The sequence below is a fragment of the Papilio machaon genome, chromosome 12 (assembly GCF_912999745.1).
Source record: "Papilio machaon chromosome 12, ilPapMach1.1, whole genome shotgun sequence".
Lineage (NCBI taxonomy): Eukaryota > Metazoa > Arthropoda > Insecta > Lepidoptera > Papilionidae > Papilio > Papilio machaon.
This window is the reverse complement of record NC_059997.1, coordinates 2,470,018-2,495,045: the sequence shown is the minus strand read 5'-3', so window position 1 is coordinate 2,495,045 and position 25,028 is coordinate 2,470,018. Positions and strand designations below refer to the sequence as shown.

The following is a 25,028-nucleotide window of genomic DNA, read 5'->3' as shown; positions in this document are numbered from 1 at the left end:
TACGTGTGTGCTTTTATTTTCACCTTTTGGGTGCCATTTAACCTCCTTTATTCTGTCGATCACAAAGTAAAGAAAAGGTGTGATATTAAAAATGACAAGCTCACACATTCCTGTATTGTTAAGTCAAAGATTCGAGTATAAAAATACCAAAGAAAAGGAATTATAATGGAGTGCAAGTTCAAATCAACAACATTTTCTACTTTTTTTTAAATTCATGGACATCTATTTAGTCACATGATTTCAATGTTAGAAATGTATAAAATTTTCTTTTAAAAATACTAACTATAGTATGATTAAATTTTTATAACATCACAGGTGCTTCTTAGAAAAATTAGCCACAATTATGTTTCATTATATTCAGCACAAGCGTCACACTTCCATCATAATTCCCTTAATTCGCTAAAAAAGACCTTACACAAAACGTCTTACAGTTCACAAGCGACACTTCCTGTCTGTCACGACGAGGCACAAACTGACACAAGTCTAAGCATAGAACGTCACAGCAAGCGCGCAAACTATCCAACCAATCTTGATACTTGTGATAAGTCCGATAACTAATTCACTATATCACAGCACTAGTCTTGCACTTCTCTGTATGGCGTCTCACTGGTCACTGTGAACGATTCGAAATAATGGTTGAGGAACTCGAACGTCGGCCGCTTCTCCGGGATGGCGTCCCAGCATTGCAGCATCAGACCGTAGATAGCATCAGGGAGGTAGTGTCCGACCGGTTTGGGCATTCTGTACCCTCTCTCCACTTGCTCTATGACTTCTTTTCCGTGGAGACCAGGGTACGGTATCTGTCCATACGTGAACAGTTCCATTAGGAGGATACCGTAGGACCAGACGTCACTCTTGATGGAGAATCTTCCGTATATTATTGCTTCCGGAGCGGTCCACTTGACGGGGAACCTGGACCCTTGCTTGGGGCAGTATTCGTTATCTTCTATGACCCTCGCTAGACCGAAGTCGCATATTTTGGCGACGTTATTCTCTCCTATTAATACGTTCCTGGCGGCGAGATCTCTGTGTATTAAGAGCTTCGATTCTAGGTACGCCATGCCGGACGCGACTTGTGCTGCGATGTAGACTAGGTCCTCGAACTGTAGCGTCTTCCCGTCGCCGTTCCTGAGGAATTCTAGCAACGAGCCCTTGCACATGTACTCCTGCACGATGTAGACGGGCTCTTGCTGCGAGCACACCGCGTACAGCGCCACCAGACGTTTGTGTCGGAACTTCTTCATTATGGCCGCTTCTTGAAGGAACGCCTGAGTCGACATCGTACCTTCCCTAAGCGTTTTAACCGCGACCTGGAATTTCATATATTTATTATTTATATTTATTTGGAAAATTTTAAAAATTATTATGCACTTAGTACAAATTTGTCATTTTGTGAAAATGATGAAGCAAAGCAAGAGATGGAGCTCGCAAGCGCCAAAAAAACTCCAAAGTTACGTAGACTTACCTCGATATTATTGGACCACTTTCCGTAGTACACCTCGCCGAAGTTCCCCTGGCCGAGCTTCTTGATGAGCTGTATCTGGCTGCGCGGGATCTCCCACTTGTCGCGCAGCTCCGGGCCCAGGTCCCACATCTGCGGCTCCGGCTTGGGGCAAGGCCGCGCGAGCACGTGGCACAGCCCTAACGCGTTCTCTGCGAACAGTTAGTACACTTTATTTACATAAGGTTATTCACATTCAGTTAGTCACATTATTTCATTTGCACGCGGTTTATTCACAATATTTGTTAATAAAGTCAAATTTATTACAGTAAAATTATAGTAACAAGAGCTTATAGGGATAAAGTGAGTCTAAATATTATCAAAAGATGCTTACGATTAAGGCATAATTTAACAGGCTCGAAGGACCAATATGTTGAAATTTAGTCCTTCGAGCCTGATATGACTAATGAAGTAAAGTAAACTAATCAACATACTTGTGTACGACATGACCAGTGCGGGAAGGCTGGGGAATGTCTGATTGGTGGCGATGTAGAACCCTCCGTTATCTAGGGGCTTGATCTTGTAGTGTTTGACATGGTAACCTCTTCCCTCCTCCCAGTCTTTGACACTCAAACTGAAGCCATGTGGGTTGTGTTCTGCTGGCCTCACTAAGAACGTTCCTCTAGGATTCGTCTCGGCTAAGAGTAATTTGTCGGCTTCCTTCCGTGATACGTGCGGGAAGAACCAACTGTGAACATTAAGTTATTTTCTGTTAATTTATTATTTCTAGTCTATTGTTTGTCATTAAAAGAAATCTTTAAATCCTGTTAGTTAATATTTGATTTTAAGAGATTTAAAATTTCATTTAAGTTTATTTAGGCACAAGAAATTGGTTTATTCATATTAAATAAAAAAATAAGGCTAGTTAATGTATAATTGATGCTCACAGTGATGGTTTAGAACTGCGATATTTATACGTTTTAATATGTCGATTTTATTTCTTTGATCGACCTTCACTAATCAAATAACTAAAATCTTAATTTTATTAGTTAAATTAAATTAAAATGCTGATTATATTGAGATTACTTTTATATTTGCTTATACAAATTTTAAAATCTGTAGTTATGTAAGCTGTGTAGTTTTAATTTATTAATGTTAACAGAACAAAATATGCATTTCATATTTATCAAATTTGATGTTTATAGTACTTGGTTTAAAATCAAATAAAAGATGCCATTTTATGTAACAAGGTTTATTAGAATTAAAGATCTTTGTTAATAAAAGCTACAGATTAAAAAGAATTTAATTCAGACTTTTAATTAACATTTTGTTTAATATTTATTAAGATTAATTTGGTTTTTTTATGTATTGTATTTGTGTGTAGTATAGAAGAGTGACAGTATAGAAGTTGTATTTAGAAAATTTTTAGCTTCCTCCAACGGTTCCGCCTGTTGTGACGTTTTCGTCGGTTGTGACGAATCTGACGGTTCTTCTCACGGATTAGTTGAACCAAATGTTTAATATCCATGTTCCTGTACCATGAAATATACGATAAGGAGCGTCATAGCTCAAAATAATGCTAATAATTTAAAATGCTCTGTATTAACTGCGTTAAGACGATGATTTTAGACGCTATAAATAAGTCAGGTAAGAGATATTTAGTGACTATTAAATGTTATATAGTTGTTCGTTTTACTCACTCTTCGCACTCAACGGAGCTCTCTTCAGCGACAAAGTTAGCGGGCACTAGTCCTTCACGGCGCGTGGTGAGATGCAGTACGCGCCACCAGTCGGGCTCGGCGTCGCTCAACACCTCCATACGGTCGCCCTTGCGGAACGAGATGTCCGACTCGGCGCGCGCCGTGTACGCGCATAGCGCTTTCACTACGCGTCTACCGCCATTTGATATACCTGAAATTGCAACAAGTTTTTTTTTTAAATAATATATATTATAAATAAAACATATATGTGCGTAAGATTGTGAGATTGTATTTGAAGCTGTTCGTATTTCAACAAACTGTACTAAAGATATTGGTGATATTAACGATCAGCCATGTAATCTTAAACACAGAAATTGACTAACGATATTAGTAAGCCACTAGAAATTAAAATCTCCAGTCTCATGTTAGCTGCTAAAACTGTCGGAACAGTGACCAAAGTATTATTATTAGGATGTAAAACTTTTGATTGGGACTGTACCACGACTTGGTACATACTGTTCTTTGTTTTACTATGGCCATTTTATTTTTTGAATTAAAGTAGTTAACTGACATGTGCCGGGGTTGCGCGTCCGCACGATGTCGGCGGGGCGGCGCGACACGACGCGGTTATTGGGTTCGCCGGTGTATCGGTTCTCCAGCGAGGGGCACGTCGTGAAGCCCGCTTCATTCTTCTTGTATGCTGGGTACACTGCAACACAAAATTGGATATTTTAATACATCTAAACTTATTAACATCTCATTATGCTTAACAATTCTGAGTGCGACAATTCCAAGATTAAAGGTAAAACCTTCGATGAATGACGTTATCGTAAACTGTAATAAAATAGCTCAAGTACTAAATTCTAACTATTTATACAGGGCCGGCGTTAGGGTAGGGCGCGCCACAAGTCTGCGAATTACACAATCTCACATAACGCTAACCAAACCAAACAAAAAGGCATGGTAAAAAAGAGAGTGCTTTAGTAATTTCGCCCAGGGCGCTAGTAAATCTACTATATTCTATAATATAAGATGTAAAATTCATTACATTATTTAATGTAAATTACATTAAAATAATTTCTTGATATATAAAGAACAAAAAGCTGGTATACGTCGAGGCGAGCTGCGAGTAGACTGAGTTGGTCGCTATGAAATCGTAGTGATTACTCTTGACCGCACCTAAATGGGTCCCTGCCCTCATTTGAACTTCATTATCGCAACTATACAGTTACTAACGACGCGATATACATTATTACATGTAAATTGCAAGATTCAGTTGTTACTTTGTATTCTACATAAAAGCTACAAGATAAAAAGCTTTTCATCACCTTTATGGGGAAAATAGTTAAAATTTTTATACTGTGGAGTATTTATTTAAAACATATCTTATTTCATTCGCAAACAAAGCGAAATAAATTAAATTTTCCGTCTCAATTACATCAGAGAGAAATTCCTTAAGATATATCAAAGTTTTGCCGTTCTTTACATTATTACGCCCATAAAGGAAGTGAGTACATTCTTTGTTTCAGGTTATTTGCCTGAGGTAACAGAGTAACAGAAGTGTAATCCTCTTTACGGTTGCCGCCGGTATTAGGAAGCAATATCATATTGTGTGTAAGCCTTTCTAAGCCTTCTTCGATAAGTTTGTACTCAACAGCGACCATACATAGGTACATACAAATTATAAGGACACAAAGAACTGCGTGAATTTATGAAGATACAGAAAAATATTTGTGAATAGAAGTTTGTCTCATTAAATACTATGTCTAAGATTTAAAAACATGTCTTAATATGAGTCTTCAGTGTCGTAGCATCTGTGTAACAACAATATTGCCTTTTCTCTCATCGTCTTTATAGATAACAGAGATAGCGCTCTAATACATGTCCTACAAGAGTTGAATATCATGATTATCTTATATATAAAATTCTTGTGTCACAATGTTCGTTCCCGTACTCCTCCGAAACGGCTTGATCGATTCTCATGAAATTTTGTGAGCATATTGAGTAGGTCTGAGAATCGGCCAACATCTATTTTTCATACCCCTATTAAGTTTTTTTTAACTGCGCGCGGACGGAGTTGCGGGCGACAGCTAGTGATATTTAAATATCTTCCTTGATCATGAAAACATGAATATATGAATACAGTAATTGTAAACACGGTTTATAGTCGTGACGTATCTATTAATAATTATATTATTCATCCCATCTTAATCCTATGAAAGTTGATAACTATAACTCGATATAGAAGTTAGATTTGTTCGATGGCCTATCAGTCAAGTTGTTCGAACTTTCTTTAAGTTACCAAGTTAGTTGAAAAAGAAAACTTTAGCAAAATGGCTGGGGATTAAGTTTTACTAAATCTTTCCGCTCACTTTAGCCGCAATACAAGTTTTCTAAGATTTGCGCAAGAGGTCTCCTAAAAATGATGGAACGGTATCCTTTGAACATAGTTGATACATCAACGAAGTTAATAATTTCTTAGGTACACATTTTTCCAACGTCCTGGGGCTTATGAAGGATCAAAGTAATTTTACAGACTATATATAGTTTATTGTAATATATGTGTATATTTTAAAAAAACGAGAAATCATGTTAATTATTTATTTCTGGTAGCCTTTTACAAGTGATAAAAAACAACTACGTAATATCATTACATTATCAGTACGGGTACATTAAAAGCTCTGATATTTGTAAAAGGCGATGTATCGAATTACGAAAATAATTACGTGATTCTTTTTATTAATTCGCGATTATAATCACGAAATTTAACTGCCACATTTTGTGTCACGTAAAAGTCAGTAATTTTGACCCTTAACGTTTTGTAATCTACGCTAAAGGACTGTTTAAGAAGCCAATAAATAACATTAAGCGAGGCATTAACTATCTTTAAACACGTGTGCATTGAATGTAATAAGTATACATGAGAAATATCTTAGAGTCATGTTGTCTTATTCTGACGTTGTGTGCATAGAAAGATAAAGAGTTCCTTTTCTAAGAATCGCAACTTTCTGAAGACTGAGAATAGGAACGCTTTGAGCGACTTTACACAAATACGAGATGACATGAATCTCTTTCATACAAGATATTGTGGACGAAGATAAAATTAAATCGCGATTAAAAAGTTTTAAACCTAGTGTAAGGATTATGGGGGATAATCAGGTGACACTGTTTTGAATTCTTGATTTATTGATGACTCAATTAGTGTCTAATTAATAAGTCTGAATCTGTGACAGTTTGTGTGGTGGAAGATTGAACTCACCGAGTGGTCTGTCTGGATCGTGGCGGCGGCTGCAGCACTTGTTCCCCATGGCGCGGCCCGCCCGCTACGCCGCGCCAAGCTGCTCCTGACAACAACAACAAACACATAAATACACAATTCTAATTTATAAAAAGATCAGAAAACAGAAATGGTAAGGTAGAGAATATAATATATGAAAGGGACACATTTATCTTCTATTTCAACGTCCCTCCTGTTCGTTAAAAGTAGGAAACTCATCGGCAACATTTTTTTCTTGTTGCATCTTCGAGATGACGAACCGTTTGGTTTGAACACACCCTTATAAAGTTAGAAATTACTTGCAAACCATACCAGTGGAATTTCAAAAACTAAATTCACTATGCACATGCAAATATGTATACACGACTACACAATTGAACAATTTATTAACACACTTGGAGTTTATCTCTACGTATTAAGATAATTAGATAGATCTATATAGTCTTGTAATGATCGCACAGAACACAACTGTATGTTGAACTATCGCGAAGTAATACCAGTAAACCACATCCACTTATATATATGGTGAAAAATATAATAATATAGGTTTAGCATTGTTTTATTTACCAATATATCTTTCTTCTATCAACAATCGTGATGTTTACTTGAATACTAGTATAGCATATAGAGTTAACCATAAAATGATTAACCGTTGGTCGAGTAAAACAAATGAATCTACATAAATGTTTATATTTAATTTACTAATGATTCATAATTATAATGATTAACTTATGAATGTATTAATAATTAATTCAATGGATATATGTCGCTTTTAACTAACATTAGTCATTTTACAGTCGTCCTTGGACGCATACGCCCGCTTTTTAGCCGACTTCAAAAAGAAGGAGGTTATCAATTCGACTGTATTTTTTTTTTTTTTTTTTTTTTTTATGTGTGTTACCGCGAAACTCGGCCCCTGGTGGTCCGATTTTGATAAAAATTATTTTAATCGAAAGGAAGTGCTTGCAGGTGGGTCCCATTTTTTTGTTTTTTTTTTTAAATAACTAGAAGACTAGTAGATTTTGAATATAGCTTCAAAATTTGTTGCGGAAATTAGGGACATTTTTGCTTTCAGCGCTTACGTAGGCTAAACTATAGGACCTACATAAAAATGATGTATGGCGAATTGTAGCTCTTTAAATGTGCTAAACAAAAGTCCGCGATAGCATATATCTATCTTTTATAGTTTTCTCACAATAACCATTTTTTTCTTTAGAAACATTAATTAAATTCATGCCCTATTTCCGACGCTATTATTCAAGTTCAGTATTAACCCTTATGTAAATAAATATGTTCATTATCAAGAGAATTAAATGTAGATTATATTTGCAATTGAAACTATATCATTCTGTCTAATAGTTTAGGAGATATCGTAAGAATAAAATTACGCGGAAACGAAAAATGCTACATCGCGTTACAATGAATAGCACAAATTTGCTTTCTGGGCTTACGTAGGTCAAACTATATAACCTACATTAAAATGATGTATCGAGTAATTATAGATCCTTAAATTTGCTAAATAAAAGTCTCAGGTGGCATATATCTATCATCTATGGATGTCTCACAAAAACCATGTTATTATGAACAAACTTCGATTAAATTGCACACGAAAAACAGCGTCGTAAGCTTACGGCGCTATTATATTATATTCGATATGAATCCTTATCCAAATAAATATGTTTGATGGCTAGAGTATTAAATGCAGATTACATTAGCCTTTAAACTATGTAATTCTGATCAATAGTTTGGAAGATATTGAATTATTAAAAACTACGCGCATTCGAAAAATTCTACGGCGGCGCGCGGCTGGACAAAATTAAAGGCACGCTACGATGTATTAGTTCGTTAATTTTCATTTTTTATACCGATTTTGATAATTATTTCATTGTTTAAAGGATAAGTGGTTATCTGGTGTATTCTAAATTAGTTTTTGAATTGAAGTACACACATATTAAATAGGAAAGTCCTTTTCTTTATTTGTCTTATTTATGTCCTTATACGTATTAAGGAAATTTGTAATTAAACTTCAAATTCACTAAAAATTGAGAAATAAAACAAACATTTTAAGAAAAAAAATAGCCAACTTCAAAACAAAAAAAACTATCTCAAACAAAATGCGCTCAAAAGTAACTTAAAAAAACAATTTCAAACAAAATGCACTCAAAAGTAACGTAAAAAAACAATTTCAAACAAAATTCACTCAAAAGTAACATAAAAAAACAATTTCAAACAAAATGCATTCAAAAGTACCATAAAAAACAATCTCAAACAAAATACACTAAAAAGAAACAAAATAATGTCATGAAAACTTCTTTCTTTCTTTCTTCTCTCTTTCAAAAACCCTCTAAACTCTAAAGAAAGTTCTCTTCTTTCTTGTAACATGTCTATATTGTATAATTATTGTTATTTTGGAGTCGGTTTCGGCCTAAGTAGGGACATAAACGTAAGTATGTCTAATACATCTCAAATATAAAATGTCACCTATTTACTTCGGCCGACACCGACTGCGAAATAACAATAATTATACAATATAGACATGTTACAAGAAAGAAGAGAACTTTCTTTAGAGTTTAGAGGGTTTTTGAAAGAGAGAAGAAAGAAAGAAAGAAGTTTTCATGACATTATTTTGTTTCTTTTTAGTGTATTTTGTTTGAGATTGTTTTTTATGGTACTTTTGAATGCATTTTGTTTGAAATTGTTTTTTTATGTTACTTTTGAGTGAATTTTTATAAAGTATATCAGGTGATAAAAAAGCACAAATTTTAAATTAGCAGATTCATTGTAAGTAAATTGTTTGTTACTTGATTGGTGCACTACTAATAATTCGAGACCATAGTTTATTGATAATCTACCTAGGCAAATAACCATAGACAGGCAACAATGAAGGTTCATGATTTGCCGGTGACATGCAGTTGGTAATATTGGTTGGCCTTCTAAAGTTCCACAAGGATCTTATGGAAGTAGGAAAATATGTGAGCTAACAATGTCATCTTGACAGCGTCATATTTTGACCAATAAGGGAGCGGCAGCTGCACGGGATAATGTTGCCATTTTTATATTTTCGAAAATCCAGAAAAATATCACGTGAGGATTTAATTTGTAGTTTTCCTATCGATTTTTCGAGCTAGTGCCAGACTTAAATTGCTTAATTTGTTTATGACACCTTGAACAGTCGTCTCTTGCATTTCCATTCCATTACTTTATAACGCCTTTGCCTAAAAAGAAAAAATAAAATAATTTTATGACTGTGCTTACCATAAGGTACATATGTACTCGTAATATATTTAGATTCTTAAACTATATCTCAGTTTTGTTTTAAACAATATTACACAGAAATAATAACACTAACGTATCGAATTCATCTTTTTCTTTTTCGGACAAAGATTCGAAATCATCGTATAGCGTAGTAAAAATTTTCGCTAGTCTTTTATTGTAACACTGCAGTGTTTTGTCCCATAGCACAGGTCTACATTTAATTAATGATATTAACAAAGCAATGTTAATGTCATCCATTTTAATAATTAAAATGTGAAAAAACGATGCTCTATTTCGGAAAAATACCGGCGCTATACCGGTCCGGTATCCGTTGCGCGGAAAGGGGACGGACGACCACGGAACAACGATCGAGCAACCGCACCCCGTTTTACCCCACTAAAAGCGAAGTCAAATAATAATACTTGTTAAACCTCAGGTCTGACTGATATTTCTACCTTCGACCAAACTCTGATAGACTAGAAGAATTCTAGTAATTTGTATCTTACTAATATTATAAATGCGAATGTTTAGATGGATGGATGGATGTTTGTTTGAAGGTATCTCCGGAACGGCTCAACGGATCTTGATAAAATTTACCACAGATGTAGAACAGTCTGGAAGAACACATAGGTTACTAATTAAGTTTTTCTTTAATTCCGCGCGGACAGTCGTGGGCGACAACTAGTAAAAATGTAAAACATGTTTAAAATAAGAATATCTTAATGCAGCAAGTGCAATGGATCATCTTCATTTGTAGGCGTCCATATCAATGCGACGTTAATCCTGTTACATTAATTACAGCGTTATCGAGGCGATGGTATCGGGTGCCGGAGCTATCGTTCAGTTCCCACGACGGCTCGCAGATAATTTTTGATGTATCGTTACATATCAGTGATGTATATCGTGCCTAAACTAAATAATCAGTTTAAAAAAAACGCTCGCAAAGTTTTGTATTATTCACTAGATGGCGTTGTAATCAATTGATGCAAAACCTAGGAAAATTTTATTTTTAGGTTAGCCAGAACATTAATTATTAACAATACAAGACTACACTTGTCCAGCAGTGAACTATAGGTATTGAATTGCGGTAGAATTGGTCAATTTGAATTACGGCAGATTATATAATTCAACTGCAACATTTGTACGCAACGTTGTCATTGTCGAATAAGTTTTAACGCCGAGTCTAACGTGAAATTATACGAATTTTATTTTTGGGAAACTTTCGCAATTGATATTGTTTGCAGGGAAAGTTACTGTACCTGCAAGTACCGGGATATTGTACAGCATAGCATTGTTTTCAGTGTATACGTCTATTTTTTTAAGAGAATGAGAGAGATCCAAAAACTCACGGTTGCACAAATCCCTGTAAATGCTTTAATTATGTATGTAAATATGTATGTAATATGATAAAAATTCGTTTAGTTTTTAGGGATTCGCCTCGAGCTAGGAGCGGCAGGGAAGGTTTGACGTTTAGTCAATAAACCCTCGCGTGTGTCGAATACACAACTACATCCGCCTCGGTGATGTCCACAGAACAAATACGACCCATATCAATGTGTATTCTAACCTAGTTCTACGATTAAATAAATCGTAGAACCGTCAAAACTTTATATATAATAGTTATAGTCAATGAGATCACTAATTTATAATCCTAAATAAAAAGTAATTCTGAATTCTGACCTTAAGTTTGCTATTATTAATTTACTATTATCTTAATTAATTCAAGGGAATTTAACAATAGTTTAAACTCATGGTTGACAGGCCTTAGGGCGCAGTTTCATTAGTCGGTAACTCTGTCGTTACACAGCATATGTGATGTGAGAGATTTCTTGTTCACGCATGCCATAGTACTCGTATGCGAGAACCGTTTGCATCAGTCGTTAGCACCCGATTAGTCGTTGGCGTGCGGTGGGCGATAGATCTTTCCTTTCCATTGTGCATTGTACTCGAAATAGATCAAGGTCCTGCATTTCGTTTATTGTATCAGTTAAAATATTAGACGATAGAGTTGAAGTTATATTTCAATTAATCAAGCTGTATTCTTCGCAATACTTAACAATAATAAATTTCTCTCTAGAAAGACAAAAGCAATTCGTACTGACGGAAAATTAAACTGTTTCTGAAAATCTCAACAGAATAAAGGAACGTTAAGGCTGAAAAATAGCTCAGCTAGAGTGCAAAAATACTGTTCAGACAGACATGAGCTATTATCTTTTAATTTACAAACAGAAAGCAGCGGGAACTTGAATTAATGAGTGGAAAAGAAAATCATCCAGTGACGCTGTTAGTGCATTTAGTAGTGTTCAGTATTTATAAGGTTAAATTTGCGAAGAAAAGCAATGTAGACTCTCATTATGACTTTAATGGCCTCACTCTTGACTTCTTTTATGATTTTATCCAATATAATTGTAAAACACATTAAACAAAGCGTTACATAAAACGGTCGTGTTGTCGTAGCTTCTTAACTTCAGGAATGGGCTGAGAGACTTGAACCGAATCGAAGACGAAAGTGAACTTTTGGGCATCGATGGGTGCGCGGGGCTTGCGGGAAGCGCGGGCAGCAGGACGCCCCAACCACCTGTTGCCGCCAATCAATAACACCACCATTGCACCATTGTTCCCTAAACCCTCACTCACAGAGTAATATACTGAGAATGAGCAACGCAGTACTGGAGAAAATGATACAGTCTTGCAGCTTTTAGGTGGTTCTATGTTAGTGCATACATTGGTAATAACTATACTTTTAAATAAGTGCTGCTCTACAATTTGTTATTCAGTTGTTTATTAACTCTATCCTAGTCTACTTAGTGCATCGCAGTAGATATGCATAAAAGGCAGAGAGAATAAAGTGTACATGAAGATTTTTTATGGGAAAAAACTATGGAAGTATTTTTGGAGATAATAAATTTATAAAGGTTAAAGTTTAAAAAGGTTAACTATTCTATGCGCTTTTGTATAATATTGTACATATTTTAGTTCACAGCAGCGTTGGGATTCAAGCTTGGCTTGAACAGTTTGCACAAAAGCGATTAAGCTAAAATTTATGAACAATTTTAAAATGTCTTTACTATTGCACGTAGACGGAATAGAAATAGAGAAAAAGAATTTTTCATTTTTTAAAAACTGGGTCGTCCCGAGAAGTATAAATAGCTTTATGCTTTTTAAGCATTGCTCTAGTTTCTGAAGACGAACTTATATATTTCGTCATAAATATTATTACGTAAAAGGGAAATAATACAACTGGTTTATATGTTGATAAACTACGATAGTGTGATTACTTATAGTAGATCTAAGATACGTCGCAAGATTCGTTTGAAGTAATGAAATAAAAATTAACTTAATGACAACATTATTTTTTTAAAACAATTGACAGTGAGATAAAATGTGATAGGTCAATTCTTCTTCTTTTAAACAACAGATGTTTAATCAAACACGATTAGTTTTAAAAAGTTATCAATGTTGTATACTTAAAAGAGGCTTTCTGTGTTGGCCATTGACATACAATTCTGAAAATGAATTACTTTCAAGTAATCGTTAACAAACAAGGCAGCGCAATAAAGGGGATTCACGAAATCCCTCACAAACGGGACCTCGGGATAAGGATAATCGATACGTAACCCTTAATGCACGCTAAAAATTTAACGCAACTCTCCTATCTGCAGAAAACACCTGAATACACATTTTTTATGACTATAAATAAATTGTTTTACATTAAAGATTGTTTCAATATGAAACGATGGAAAAGTCATAAATCAAACCAAAGAGGTAACATATAAAGTTTAAACTCTTACGAATAAAGTTACATCTTACATGGAGATCTCATATGCAATGCAATTAATCGTCGAAGTGGTCGTTGTGTGTATTAGGTATGCTAGCAATGTTGTTCTCCCGTTTTAATTAACGGTTACAAAAAGTGGGACCTATTTAATTTAACAAATAATATAGATTAATATAACGTAGGAAAAGGACAGTAGTATTATTTTGGTTCTGCAAAGTATCATATAAAGTTTGCTTATGTCGACTATTCTGGTGGAAAGTGTATTTCCGCCTCGCGCATGTTCCGTGCCCGGTCAATAACCCGACGCGGGGCGGAATCTTGAACTTGAATTCTCAATACAAAGTAACAGGCGTCTGATAGATAACTACACAATATAAAGTAGATTACTTATTACCTAATAAATTGTTAACTGCCGTTTTCAGTTATTAAATGGTCTTGATCAGTCTTTATATTTTACATATTATGTGTACACTAAGAGGCGCTTTGGTTCACCACGTAATGGCTTTGAGTATGAACGTAAAAGTAGAACATGTTTTTAGATTGCTATTGGGCTCAATTAAGAATCTCTCAATATCGCGAATAATCGAAAATATTTCGAGATCGAATATTATGACTTCGGTCGTTTTAAAGTACATAATTATTATCTCATGTTCATGTATCGACTATGTAATGACTTGTTTGAAATAATTACATAAAAAATCTTTGACATTGTATCAAGGACGATATCGTTATATGAATGCAAATGATGGAAGACAATGTACGATCTTTATGTATCTTACTGCTTAATAGACATTTATATGTATGTGATAACATTCATGGTCCATTTAATTTAAAAAAAAAAAACTGTAGTGTGGTTAGTGGCAGAGAAATCGTCTTTTAACACTCATTCATTCTTAACCGTTAAGGTACGTATAGAATTTAGAGCGCTTAAATCACGTCATTAAATCAAAGCGGAATAAACATTTTTTTATTTGTTTTTAGTTTTTTAATTCACACAAAAATAATGAAAAACAGTAAAAAATTGTTATTAAGGTGAACATCCAATAAATATAATCTGACTCTGAAAGAATTCGTCTTTTTTCTTTTTACAGGTTGCCAGTAAATTCGTTAACTATAGAATTCCGCAGTGGCCAGTATATGTAATTGAAAAATAAAAACCTGCACGCAACACTGGCCACGTACAATCAGTTGAACTTGACAATGGTGGACGTCTGAGTTCGACCCTGGACAAACAAATGCCCACACAATAATGTTTTGGTTTTCGTTCCCAACAACGTACATCAAATAACTGTTTTAATTAAAACCTGCTTGTTTTGTACCACTTTTTTAACATATGGTATTGAAGTTACAATGTCTTTGAGTATTTACTTCACATTTTAAGTAATTGTCAACAATAACCAACGGCTACATTGTATTGTAGAACAGTAGTTAAAAAAACTGTTGACTAAAAGTAATATTAAAAATTTATATAATATATTAATAAAATTACAGTGTCCGTATGTAATATCGAAAAAAAAAATTATACTTAGTACAAATTATGTATTAGCGTAAAATCGGTTTCTAAAATTTTTGTCTGTCTCTTTGTTTATATGTCTGTCTGCAAGGCCGCGATCGTTCCGGGTTATCACCTGAACTTCTTTTGGTGCCATCTCCTAACGAAGGTTGGCGATCATCATAGCAACTTGAACTCTGGACACGGCAGCTCGAAATATAGAACGCGTACTTTTGTTGTACAATTAGCGCAAATTTTTCAGCCAAGATGTTCTTCTCCATCCTGAACTTCTTTATCCTTGTATCTTTCTCTGAATCTCCTGAACAACTGGATTGATTTTAACCGGACTTGGACGGTAAGGTAGCTAATACTCGCGGGCATAATACGAGTATATACGATACTGTTTTATTCCGCGCTTACAAAGTCGCGAGCGACCGCTACTATAAATTATTATCCAAAACAAAACAAAGGGGAAAAATGAAACGAAACATTTAGTTATTCCCCTAAAAGTAATAAATCACATCCCTACGGATATTCTATGGTCAACGTAATTAGATCTACAATGAATGATGTAATTAAAAATCTAGTTTGCTACGCCTTATTAATATAACTAATTATAAATGCGAATGTTTGGATGTATAAATGATACAAAATGGATGTATAAATGTGGATGAACTTCACAAATTCGCCACATAGATAGAATGCAGACTGGAGTGACATACAAGTTTTTTTTTTAATTCCTCTCAGACAAAGTCGGACAACAGCTGGTTATTACATAATTAAGAAACATAACAGATAACGCGCGAAAAACAATGAAGCAATGTCTTCAATAGACGTCTCTTCATTCCCAAAAACTTTCATCAAGGAAGACAATTACTTTGATGGTTATCAAGTTAATAAGATTTAATTACATCAGAGTGCTTTACGTAACTTGTAAGTGATAGTGTCGGTGTAGACGTGTCATACTCAGCGAAAGTGGAGTCTATATAAACATAATATTTTTAACATAAGATTCATTTTAATCGACTTTAATTTTTATTTTAGGTAACTTAATTAGTTGTTTAATTAAATTATTTTAAAAGTGTCAAAGATACCTTTCTTTTTTGGCAGATAAAATAGTCTTATTCGTTATGATAAAATCAATTTTATACACTGAGCAGCAACAAAAATGGAATCGATACATTTGAGAAATTTGAAACCAAAGGAAAAGAAATTTGATGGATAAAATTATTGAAAGGTCCTTCAAATTGGCATGATAAACAAGACACGGAATAGACCTTTTCTTCTTGAGCAGTTAAAGTTTTCAATAACAGATAATAAATACCTGTTTGTTCAGTGAAGCCAACTAAACGGCTCCAAGCATTATAATTGAATGCTTCAAATAAAACGTGATAAAATCCTATGAATTAGTATTCACTGTACAATAATTTTTGTTTAACCACTAAAATTGTCATTGTTTTATTTCAATAAAGCAAGTTCTAAACAAACAAAAACAATATGTACATCTAAATAACATTCTGAATACGTAAACAGCTTTTCTAGCGCCACAATAGAATCGGTTCCCAAGACTCCGGTGTCAGTGGACCTTGAACAACGATGACGACGCAAGCGATGCTGATTATGCGAGGGCCGTTGCTAAGGCGAGTAACAAGTGTCAGACGACGTGATTATAAACCTTATTAAGACGCAATGCACGCTCCCTTGCAGGTACCGAGGAATTATTACGAGACGTTTTCCGCCGGAAACCGTTCTATGGGAATCCTTATAATACATCAGGTAAGCTGTGTTTCGATCGACGTACTTATAATGGGATATGTTATTGTGCGCGTAACTTTTAAAAAGACTCCGCTCCGGGCACCTCGGGTCTAATGAGCTCCCTGCATCCATTATAAATTTGCTGAATGGAACGTGCAAGAAAGAGCTGGCATTATTTTTTTCTTTATCCTATCTGTTACAAGTTATGTATAATTCTCCTTAAGTATATAGTAGGAGACAGGTTTAACTATTTTTCAATCAATTTAATACGAGCCAATTATATGCAAAGATTACTATTATTATAATGGTTTAAAGTTCAATCAACTTTGATCGCCATGAAACCCTACGGTCCCAATCAAAGATGGTTGAAACAAATAATATCTACAAAGCCTTAAATGCTAATCTGTAATTTAGACATATCTTTAAAAAAAGATTTACAGCAAATTATTGTAGGCGTAACAGCCGTCAGCTAAGAACCTGGTTATATTTTTGGAATATCATTTTAGCGATTATGCGAGACAGAAGTAAAAAAGCAATCTCAATAAGAGTTTACGAGCGTGACTGTACTTAAAAACTAAGCGTCACTAATGCGCTCTGTGCGATAACGATTCACTTCCAATTAATTCAACACAGTTTCAATACGTTTTTTTTAACGAGTTATTACAATGGTCGCCTGTTGTGCCGATACAAATTGGTTGGTTGGATGAAATGCTGTTTATAATTGAGCTGGAATTTATATTCATTATAATTATTGACCGCCTATTGGATGAAATATAACCATCATTTATTAAAGTTCGAGTTCAGGTTCAGGATAATGTGTGGCTTTCTTCTGGTGCAAGAATTTTCTCGTGTTTGTATATTATAGAAAACTATTCTTGTCATTTAATTGTTACTGAAAACTAACAAAAACACTCATGAAATTAATACAAATAAAGGAGCGTACAGAAAACATGCTGATTATTAAATTGTGACCGAATATAAAAATGTTGTATGCAATATATTTATTTGAATGCACCCGGAAGGCTGGCCGACCACATTCCACACACGACTCAGGATGTGGACATCGGAAATATGTGCCATATTTTGCCTGTCTCAAAACTAACGTTATACAACGCTATTTCATATGTACGAATATTAAATCAGTGTTCTCAAATTTACTTTGGCATTTTTAGATCGAGGAAAATAATAATAAACACTTGACAATATAATAAATATAGGCGCTTATTTTTTACGTTTTTTGTGCACGAAAAGGTAAATCCATAAGTTACTAATGTTACTAAATAGTCATCAGATCCCTGCCTTTTTCTCTAAGGTATGCCCCCCTCTTTGAAGCTTCTCAAAGTAAGTAAATAGTACAAGTTATTTAAAGTTACTTTTACTATATAAATATAAAAAGTTAGCAGCCTAAAAGTTCAGAGTTCGCGATTTTTGGGTGGCGGTAAGCACTTAATCTTGTTTATCTATTTCCGTTAGATGGCGGGCGAGGGTTTAGGGGACAATGCGAGATAACAATGGGCCCGCATAACGTCAGTTTGTTACCGGAATAGAAAAGCCCTTGCAATGCGCAGGTGGGTTGAAAGTACGCGTGACCCCTATTGTTGGTACGGTATAAATTAATGGTGTTTATCTCGTTGACTTTCAGAGCTGACGCTGAGCTAAGACTTTCAAAATCGTAGTCTATACTTACAGTTCATTATAAGTTCAAACATAATATAAAAGTACACCCTCTTATTTAATATCCTTCTCTTTTATTCTGACTAGTACGCTTGGATGGATTTCACCCTTATATACATCAATTTTTTACTTCTTTTTCAGCCAGTGCTTATTCATATAAATTTTCAATACGAAATTACGTACACGGTATTCTTTTAATAACTGTAAGAAAGTGTTATAAGAGAGAAAGAGTAATAAAGAAGAGAACTTACTACGTACCATTACAATTAAGTAAATTCAAGAAATTGTTCGAAACCGAAATGCCTTCATTACAAATCGATTTCGTTAAAATAAAAAAGTAACTCAGTAACATAGAAAGTAAACTGAAATGGATTGAAAAGAGTTTAAATTTACAAAACATTCGGTTAACTCATTTCCTCGATTAGAATTGATTAGATTATATTTGGTTAGCCCACTTCCTTTGGGTACGGGATGTTTACGCCGCGGCTGCCGCTATATGTTTGCTTATAAAATACGCGGCTGACATCGATTGAGACAAATCTGAACGTAAAGTTGAAACTCTACACTGTACTAAACGAAATAATTAAAGCTAAATTAATTAGCAATGGCTTAACTCACGTATAATCGTCCGGTGACGGCACCGACTAGTTTCGGACCCGTCTGGGGTCTATCTTTAGGGCGAGTATTTATTTTGAGTTCCTAGCGGTCGCGTCCCATCCAACAACGATGATAAACCAAATGGATTAAAAATACTAATTAAAAATATAGACAAAGGAAAGATTTCAGCTGTTAGAAGAATATAATCTTTGAACAGTGATTTCGTAAAAAAATAACCGTCAATTAGTTCTGCTATGAAGGCAATGCCGTCAGCGCGTGTACAATTTGCATGTGAAATTGTTATCGTACGAGCACAGGGTAATGTAATGACGTGGTGAATGCAAACACCGCGATGGATCGTCAGCTGATTAGATGCGGAACACGATTGTATCGACATCAAGCGGTGATTAACCGTGTTTATTCTGTGCGTACAGATTTTAATTTTAATAAAACATGTTATACAATACCGATACACGTGATTATTGTCGTCAAAATTACACAATTTGTGTTTGATAATTATTTGTGTTTTGATATTTTATATGACAAAATGTCAACGAACCTATAGGCATCCGTAACACTAGAAGAACGATAGATGCGTTGATGAATATTTTAAATACAATATCTGGTGGAAAAATATACAATATTTCCATCTGTATTCTCTTTTCCAATATTGCATACCCATATGTCATTGCAAAATGCATTGAAGTGTAAAATTAGCGTGTTATTAAATATACTCGTCATAGTGTGGCTTCCTAACGTTGATTGTACACATGTCAGGGGCACTCGATTTACTGGACGGTGCGCCCTGCCGTCGCCTGACTAAAGTAACCATTTATTCAAATTATTAAAGACATATCCCAATATTTTTAATTACCCAGAGGGTAATCATTGATATTTTATACTAGTAATAAAATTGATAAATATGTTTACATATAACTCAAGCCTGTAATCTAGATAGGTAAGCAGTGATTACGAATTTATTTAGTGTGTTTGTTATAAACTTGTCATTTTAAAGCTTATAAGTTTTTTGTAAATACAAATAAAAAGTTAATTACATTGTTGATTGGTATTTTAATTAAATGTACTCCCAAAGTTTACTATCAGGTTTAGGACATTCGGTCAATGTTTGAACAACGGCTAGTATAAAAAAATAGGGCAAATGGAATTTTAATTAAAACGATGTATTTTCCTCGTTTATCCTGTTTCATTAATATCCTACCATAGAATGTAATATTTTGTATGGATGTTGGGACAGAAATATGTACTTTACCACATATACTTGTGTACATCGTTAGCATGTGAAATGTATAAATAGATTATAGATGTGCCTTGACGATTCCTTTACAGAAAACAATTAAGTGTAAGATATTCGGTTTCGAATAGAATAGCGCTTGAGATTATATAAAGGCTAGCTATCGCCCGCGACTCCGTCTGCGCGGAATTACAAAAAACAAAATGACATGCTAAATTTCATCGGGTTCCGTTATGCTGTTCTGGAGATACCTTCTAACAAACATCCATCCAAACAATCCCATTCATAATACTAGTGAGATAGTAAGAAATTCTTATCGTACAATATATCAGAGTTTTTCCAATGAGCAAATTTATTCAACGTATATTTTGTTGTTACATCGATTGCATTGAGTCGTATCATATCGATAAGTGCTTTTTCGTGTTCGGAAGGTTTCGTTACGTGTTCACTAGTTTATCTACCAAAATACACACAATAAAGCTCCATTGACAATTTTATCACTACAATCTTACGTTACACATTACTTACTTTATTCTCTTTTATTTACAAATCATGTAGTCTTCATAATAAAAAAATACATTACGTCAAAGTAAAAAAAAATATTAATTGCACCTATAAAAATCACCATCATCAAAATTAATGTTGAAAATATGTATAGGTAAATGTTTATCCCGATTATGAACAGGAAAGTGTATTGTCCCTACCGATGGGTATAACGCATGGGGCGCGCGATCAATACCTCAGGGCTTCCCTGCCGACACCGCACTCTCGCCGTCTCGCACGCAACGCCAAGCTGCCTCACTAGAGTTAGCCATTTACAACAATAACATTATAATAGTTATTTTATATTTTAGTCCAAACATCAAATGGTCAAATAAAACCCTACTTACTCCAGATTAGAATACAAATACGCTTTTACATTATTCCAAAAACGAAAAAATACAATTAGATTTTCTGAATGGCACAATACGTCACATCATTATGTCGCCGTCAGTAACTGGCTCCTAGACTAAGTGATGGTACTTAAATAAACCTCTACAAACTATATTAAAGTAGGTTCATATGACATGTCATTTCTCTTTTTAGTTCTCATTCTTTGTTTACATTATACCTTGTTCGGTACAGACGCCATCCTCGAACGGACAAGGGAGGAGGCAAATTTTTAATTGCTTCTGAAATTTCACTTCATGTTTATTTTAAGTATTTTCCTGCAAATGGAAAAGTACAAATGGCAATTAAGAATATCTGTCTAATTAAAAGTCGTCTGGCTGAATTTATAATCTACATCCCTTAGAAAATAAAAAGTTTAAATACATATACAGCAATAATTGTTTGAATAGTACAAAGACGTTAAATTTACGTTTCAAAACACTTAATAGATATTATTTAAAACCTAAGAGTATCCCTTAAGTGCTCTGATTTGATACTAAAGGAGTCACCCGATTTTGCCAGTCATCTAGAAATAAATAACTTGATATATGCATAAATAAAAAGTAGGTCAGCCTATGTGTAGAAATAAAAAAAGAGTTTACTAAGAGCTTATCCCACTAGAACTAGGACAGTCTTATAATTATGTATAATCTATGTACTACGAGTATATGCAGTCAGCTTTATTATAGAGAATTCTTACATAATAATATGTCAATAGTAATATAATTCAGATGTTTTATATCGGGCAAATCTTATTCCCTCTCCATGAAACACAGTTTTCCATTAGTGTAATATCATTCCAGGGTTGTGTACAAAGATTTAAATCTATTTGATAACTTATCTCGACAGTACAGAAATTCTACGATTTGTTTCGTGAGAAATTACCATCTGCTATGAAAAGAAATAGAAATTCCGAGTCGGTTTAAAATATTTTGCGGTTTTTATATTAAAAAAATAATAATAATAATAAGTTGTAACTATCTCAATCACTTTTAGACAGCTGTAAGTGCTGAGAAAAACCTATTTAGGGACGTTTGCTATTATATATTTGTAAATTTAAAATATGTTTGCAGTCATTGCTAAGTCTCAAAAGCGACAACCCTGGCTTTATGTGACAATTTAGAGGTTTATAGGGGAACCATATGAGAGAATGTCGCGTCCCGGCTTGTGGGAATTCGTATTTGTTTTACAACTGCTTACCCACTAAATATTGAGTGCTATTTCGTACTGTTTTATGAGATTTCACTGTTAACATTCATATTATCCATGAATTGAACTTTACTGCAATTTGAAAAATATTGCAAAACGTAGCTCAACGTTAATTTAATTAGTTATATCATACGTTTTCTTAACAATTTGTAGGCGTTAAATAAAAAGCCAAATCAGTACAAGCGTTTAATAAATCTGAAAAATAAAAGAACTAAATCAAAGAAAGCGACGAGTAGAAGTAAGAAACTTAGGGTCTCTGGCAATTTATTACTTGTTCCGACAAAACTAACTGGCCACGCCCGAGGATGGGACATTTAGAAACGATTCTTACCTTCGCTTTAGCCAATAAAAATACTTGCGAGAGTATTTAAATAGTTCCGTATAATCTAAAGTGCTTTTTTTCTACAAGTCTTTAATAAACGGTAAAAAGTATACAAGGTATTGCGTATAGCTTTAGTTGTTGTCAATTAAAACTCATGTGATTATTGACGTCATTGTCAAACCATATAATTTTAAAGCCTTTGTATGAAGGGCATTCTATAAAACATCACCAAAATCCATTATAGAAACTCTAATGATTCCAACGACCAACTAGGATTAAAACAAAATCATTTAATTATATTCAAAGAACTAGGTCAATATAATTTTGTATTAACGTAGTCAAACGAACTTAGTAATAAAACTGGTAGTAATCTCCAAGTAATTAGCAAAGGATTTTGTCCCGGCACTTTCTTTGACAGGTAATTTCGTATCGCCCGGATTGTAGTTCCCTTTTCTTTTCGCTTTATTACTATTCCCCCGGGCGGAATGAACTATTTAATGCAAACAAAGAAAGCAAAAATAAAGCTTAGAAATTGCTTTTCGAATTTACATTAAACAGATTCAAATTTGCTAACAATGAAATGGAGTACCTATTTTGTATAACACATGGTACCTTGTCCTTATATCACTATATGTTAGTTCGGTGCACCAAGTTTTCGTCAACCATATCGATCTATCATTCTAGATGTAAGAGTATACTATTCTATATTTGATTTCATTTGCCACCATATAATTATGAAGAAATGTTCTTTAAAAACGATAGTAGTTATATAGGTACAAAACAATATGACCCCACGAGGGTTAAACAAATGACACATTAGTCTTAATTATTTGAAAATATAACCGTGCAACGATAAATTACAACGCTCGAAATTTTAATGGCACTATATTAGTGTGAAAGACGATACGATGCGTAAATTATAGTTCAAATTAACTAGACACATTGTTGGTGTTAGCTATTTAAGTAAGAATTCAATGTGAACATCACGTTAAACATAAAAAGGCGTGATATGTTTTTGTCACGCCAATGTCATAAGAACAACAACAACAACAAAACATAAAGGTAAGGTAACGCATAATTTTTAAAAATTTATTTCGTCTATCTTTCCAAGTGAAATCGTACAGTTTGCTAGTTTTTATATAGTTTGTAATAATAGCAATCAGCTGTTCAAGACATAAAGAAGAATCTGAATCCTGCGATTAATAGCAAAAAAAATAGGTACGTACGACGTAAGTAATAAAATTGAGAAATATATTAAGCCGTATTGTATATTAAATTGTAAATATGTATTTTTGTTATTGGATTTTATAATTACTCAATTTAATTAGTAAGTAAGAAACATTATACTGATTTTTATAATAAATGCTAACGTTGTTTTAGCAGGGGAGAACGAGAGGGCGACATAGCGCCGCCTGAAAAAAAACCCTAAAAGGATAATTATCATTTAAATATTTTAACGCATCAACATGAGTCACTAAACGATTACTTTGATATATGAATATTTCCTTGTATATTACTTTGTAGTAATATAGTATTACTTCATAACAGAATTGTGTTACTTATATTAGTTGATAGCATTTCAAATAACTATTCGTATAAGGAAATGATGGGATCAGGAAGTGAATTAGATGTAGAAGACTCATAAAAAGAATATACTCTTTCTCTGGATGCTTTATCGTGTTCCAACTTATTATACAAAAAAAAGTTCGAAAAATTAACCAAAAACATAATGATATTTACAATAAATCGCACTTACAAAAGGTCTGTGACCGTTCATGAAAGACCAACGGACGAATGGGGGGACATAAATAAAACATACCACGCACACAGACCCCCTGAGACTGAATAAGTGTCGGCAGTGAGTGGTAAGGACCGCATAACGCTAAAACCGTAAAAACTCTATCCTTTGTATCGCGTTTCGTCCCCACCGGTTAGGTTACACTATGGGCACTACTTAGTCCCCCTCGAATTCAGACAGCTAGTGTAAGCAAAAACACCACTAAGTACGTATAGAGTTCTGTACATCGGTTGAAAATCAAAGTTATTCATAAACCAATCTAATTGTTAATAGTGTAGAAAAAAGACTTGTGAAACATTCGCCTCGTGATATTCATCGATAAAGTTGCTTACAGTGTATATATTGATGTTTACGTTCTATGCGTTAGTGGCAGAAGGAAGGCATTATGAGGAAATATGCATGACATAAGCCTGTCAATTTGCGGGGCTTCGTGATGCCCTAGATGTTTGCCCGGAAGACATTTGCTTAATGCAATATACAGATTGTATGGTATAAAAATATTTATCAACAATAACAATACGTCCTAGGCTCGTTTGCAGGTTGCGGTG

General features: G+C 34.1%; 1 protein-coding gene across 4 annotated transcripts in view; it reads right to left on the bottom strand.

Annotated features, from left to right (window-relative positions):
* Window positions 1-291: 291 nt before the first annotated feature.
* Window positions 292-25,028, bottom strand: part of LOC106713731 (tyrosine-protein kinase Src64B) — a 69,951-nt gene continuing 45,214 nt past the window's right edge. For 2 of the 4 annotated variants that reach the window (XM_045680153.1, XM_014506578.2), the window contains 6 exons: window positions 6,401-6,485; window positions 3,713-3,850; window positions 3,142-3,352; window positions 1,936-2,189; window positions 1,466-1,653; window positions 292-1,310 (listed from right to left, as the gene is read on the bottom strand). In XM_045680153.1, coding sequence (XP_045536109.1) covers window positions 576-1,310; window positions 1,466-1,653; window positions 1,936-2,189; window positions 3,142-3,352; window positions 3,713-3,850; window positions 6,401-6,449 — 1,575 coding nt within the window. In that variant the 5' untranslated portion in view covers window positions 6,450-6,485 and the 3' untranslated portion in view covers window positions 292-575. Of the gene's footprint in view, window positions 1,311-1,465; window positions 1,654-1,935; window positions 2,190-3,141; window positions 3,353-3,712; window positions 3,851-6,400; window positions 6,486-7,199; window positions 7,218-25,028 lie in introns of those variants that run through there. The other 2 variants (XM_045680155.1, XM_014506579.2) reach the window with 2 other exon arrangements.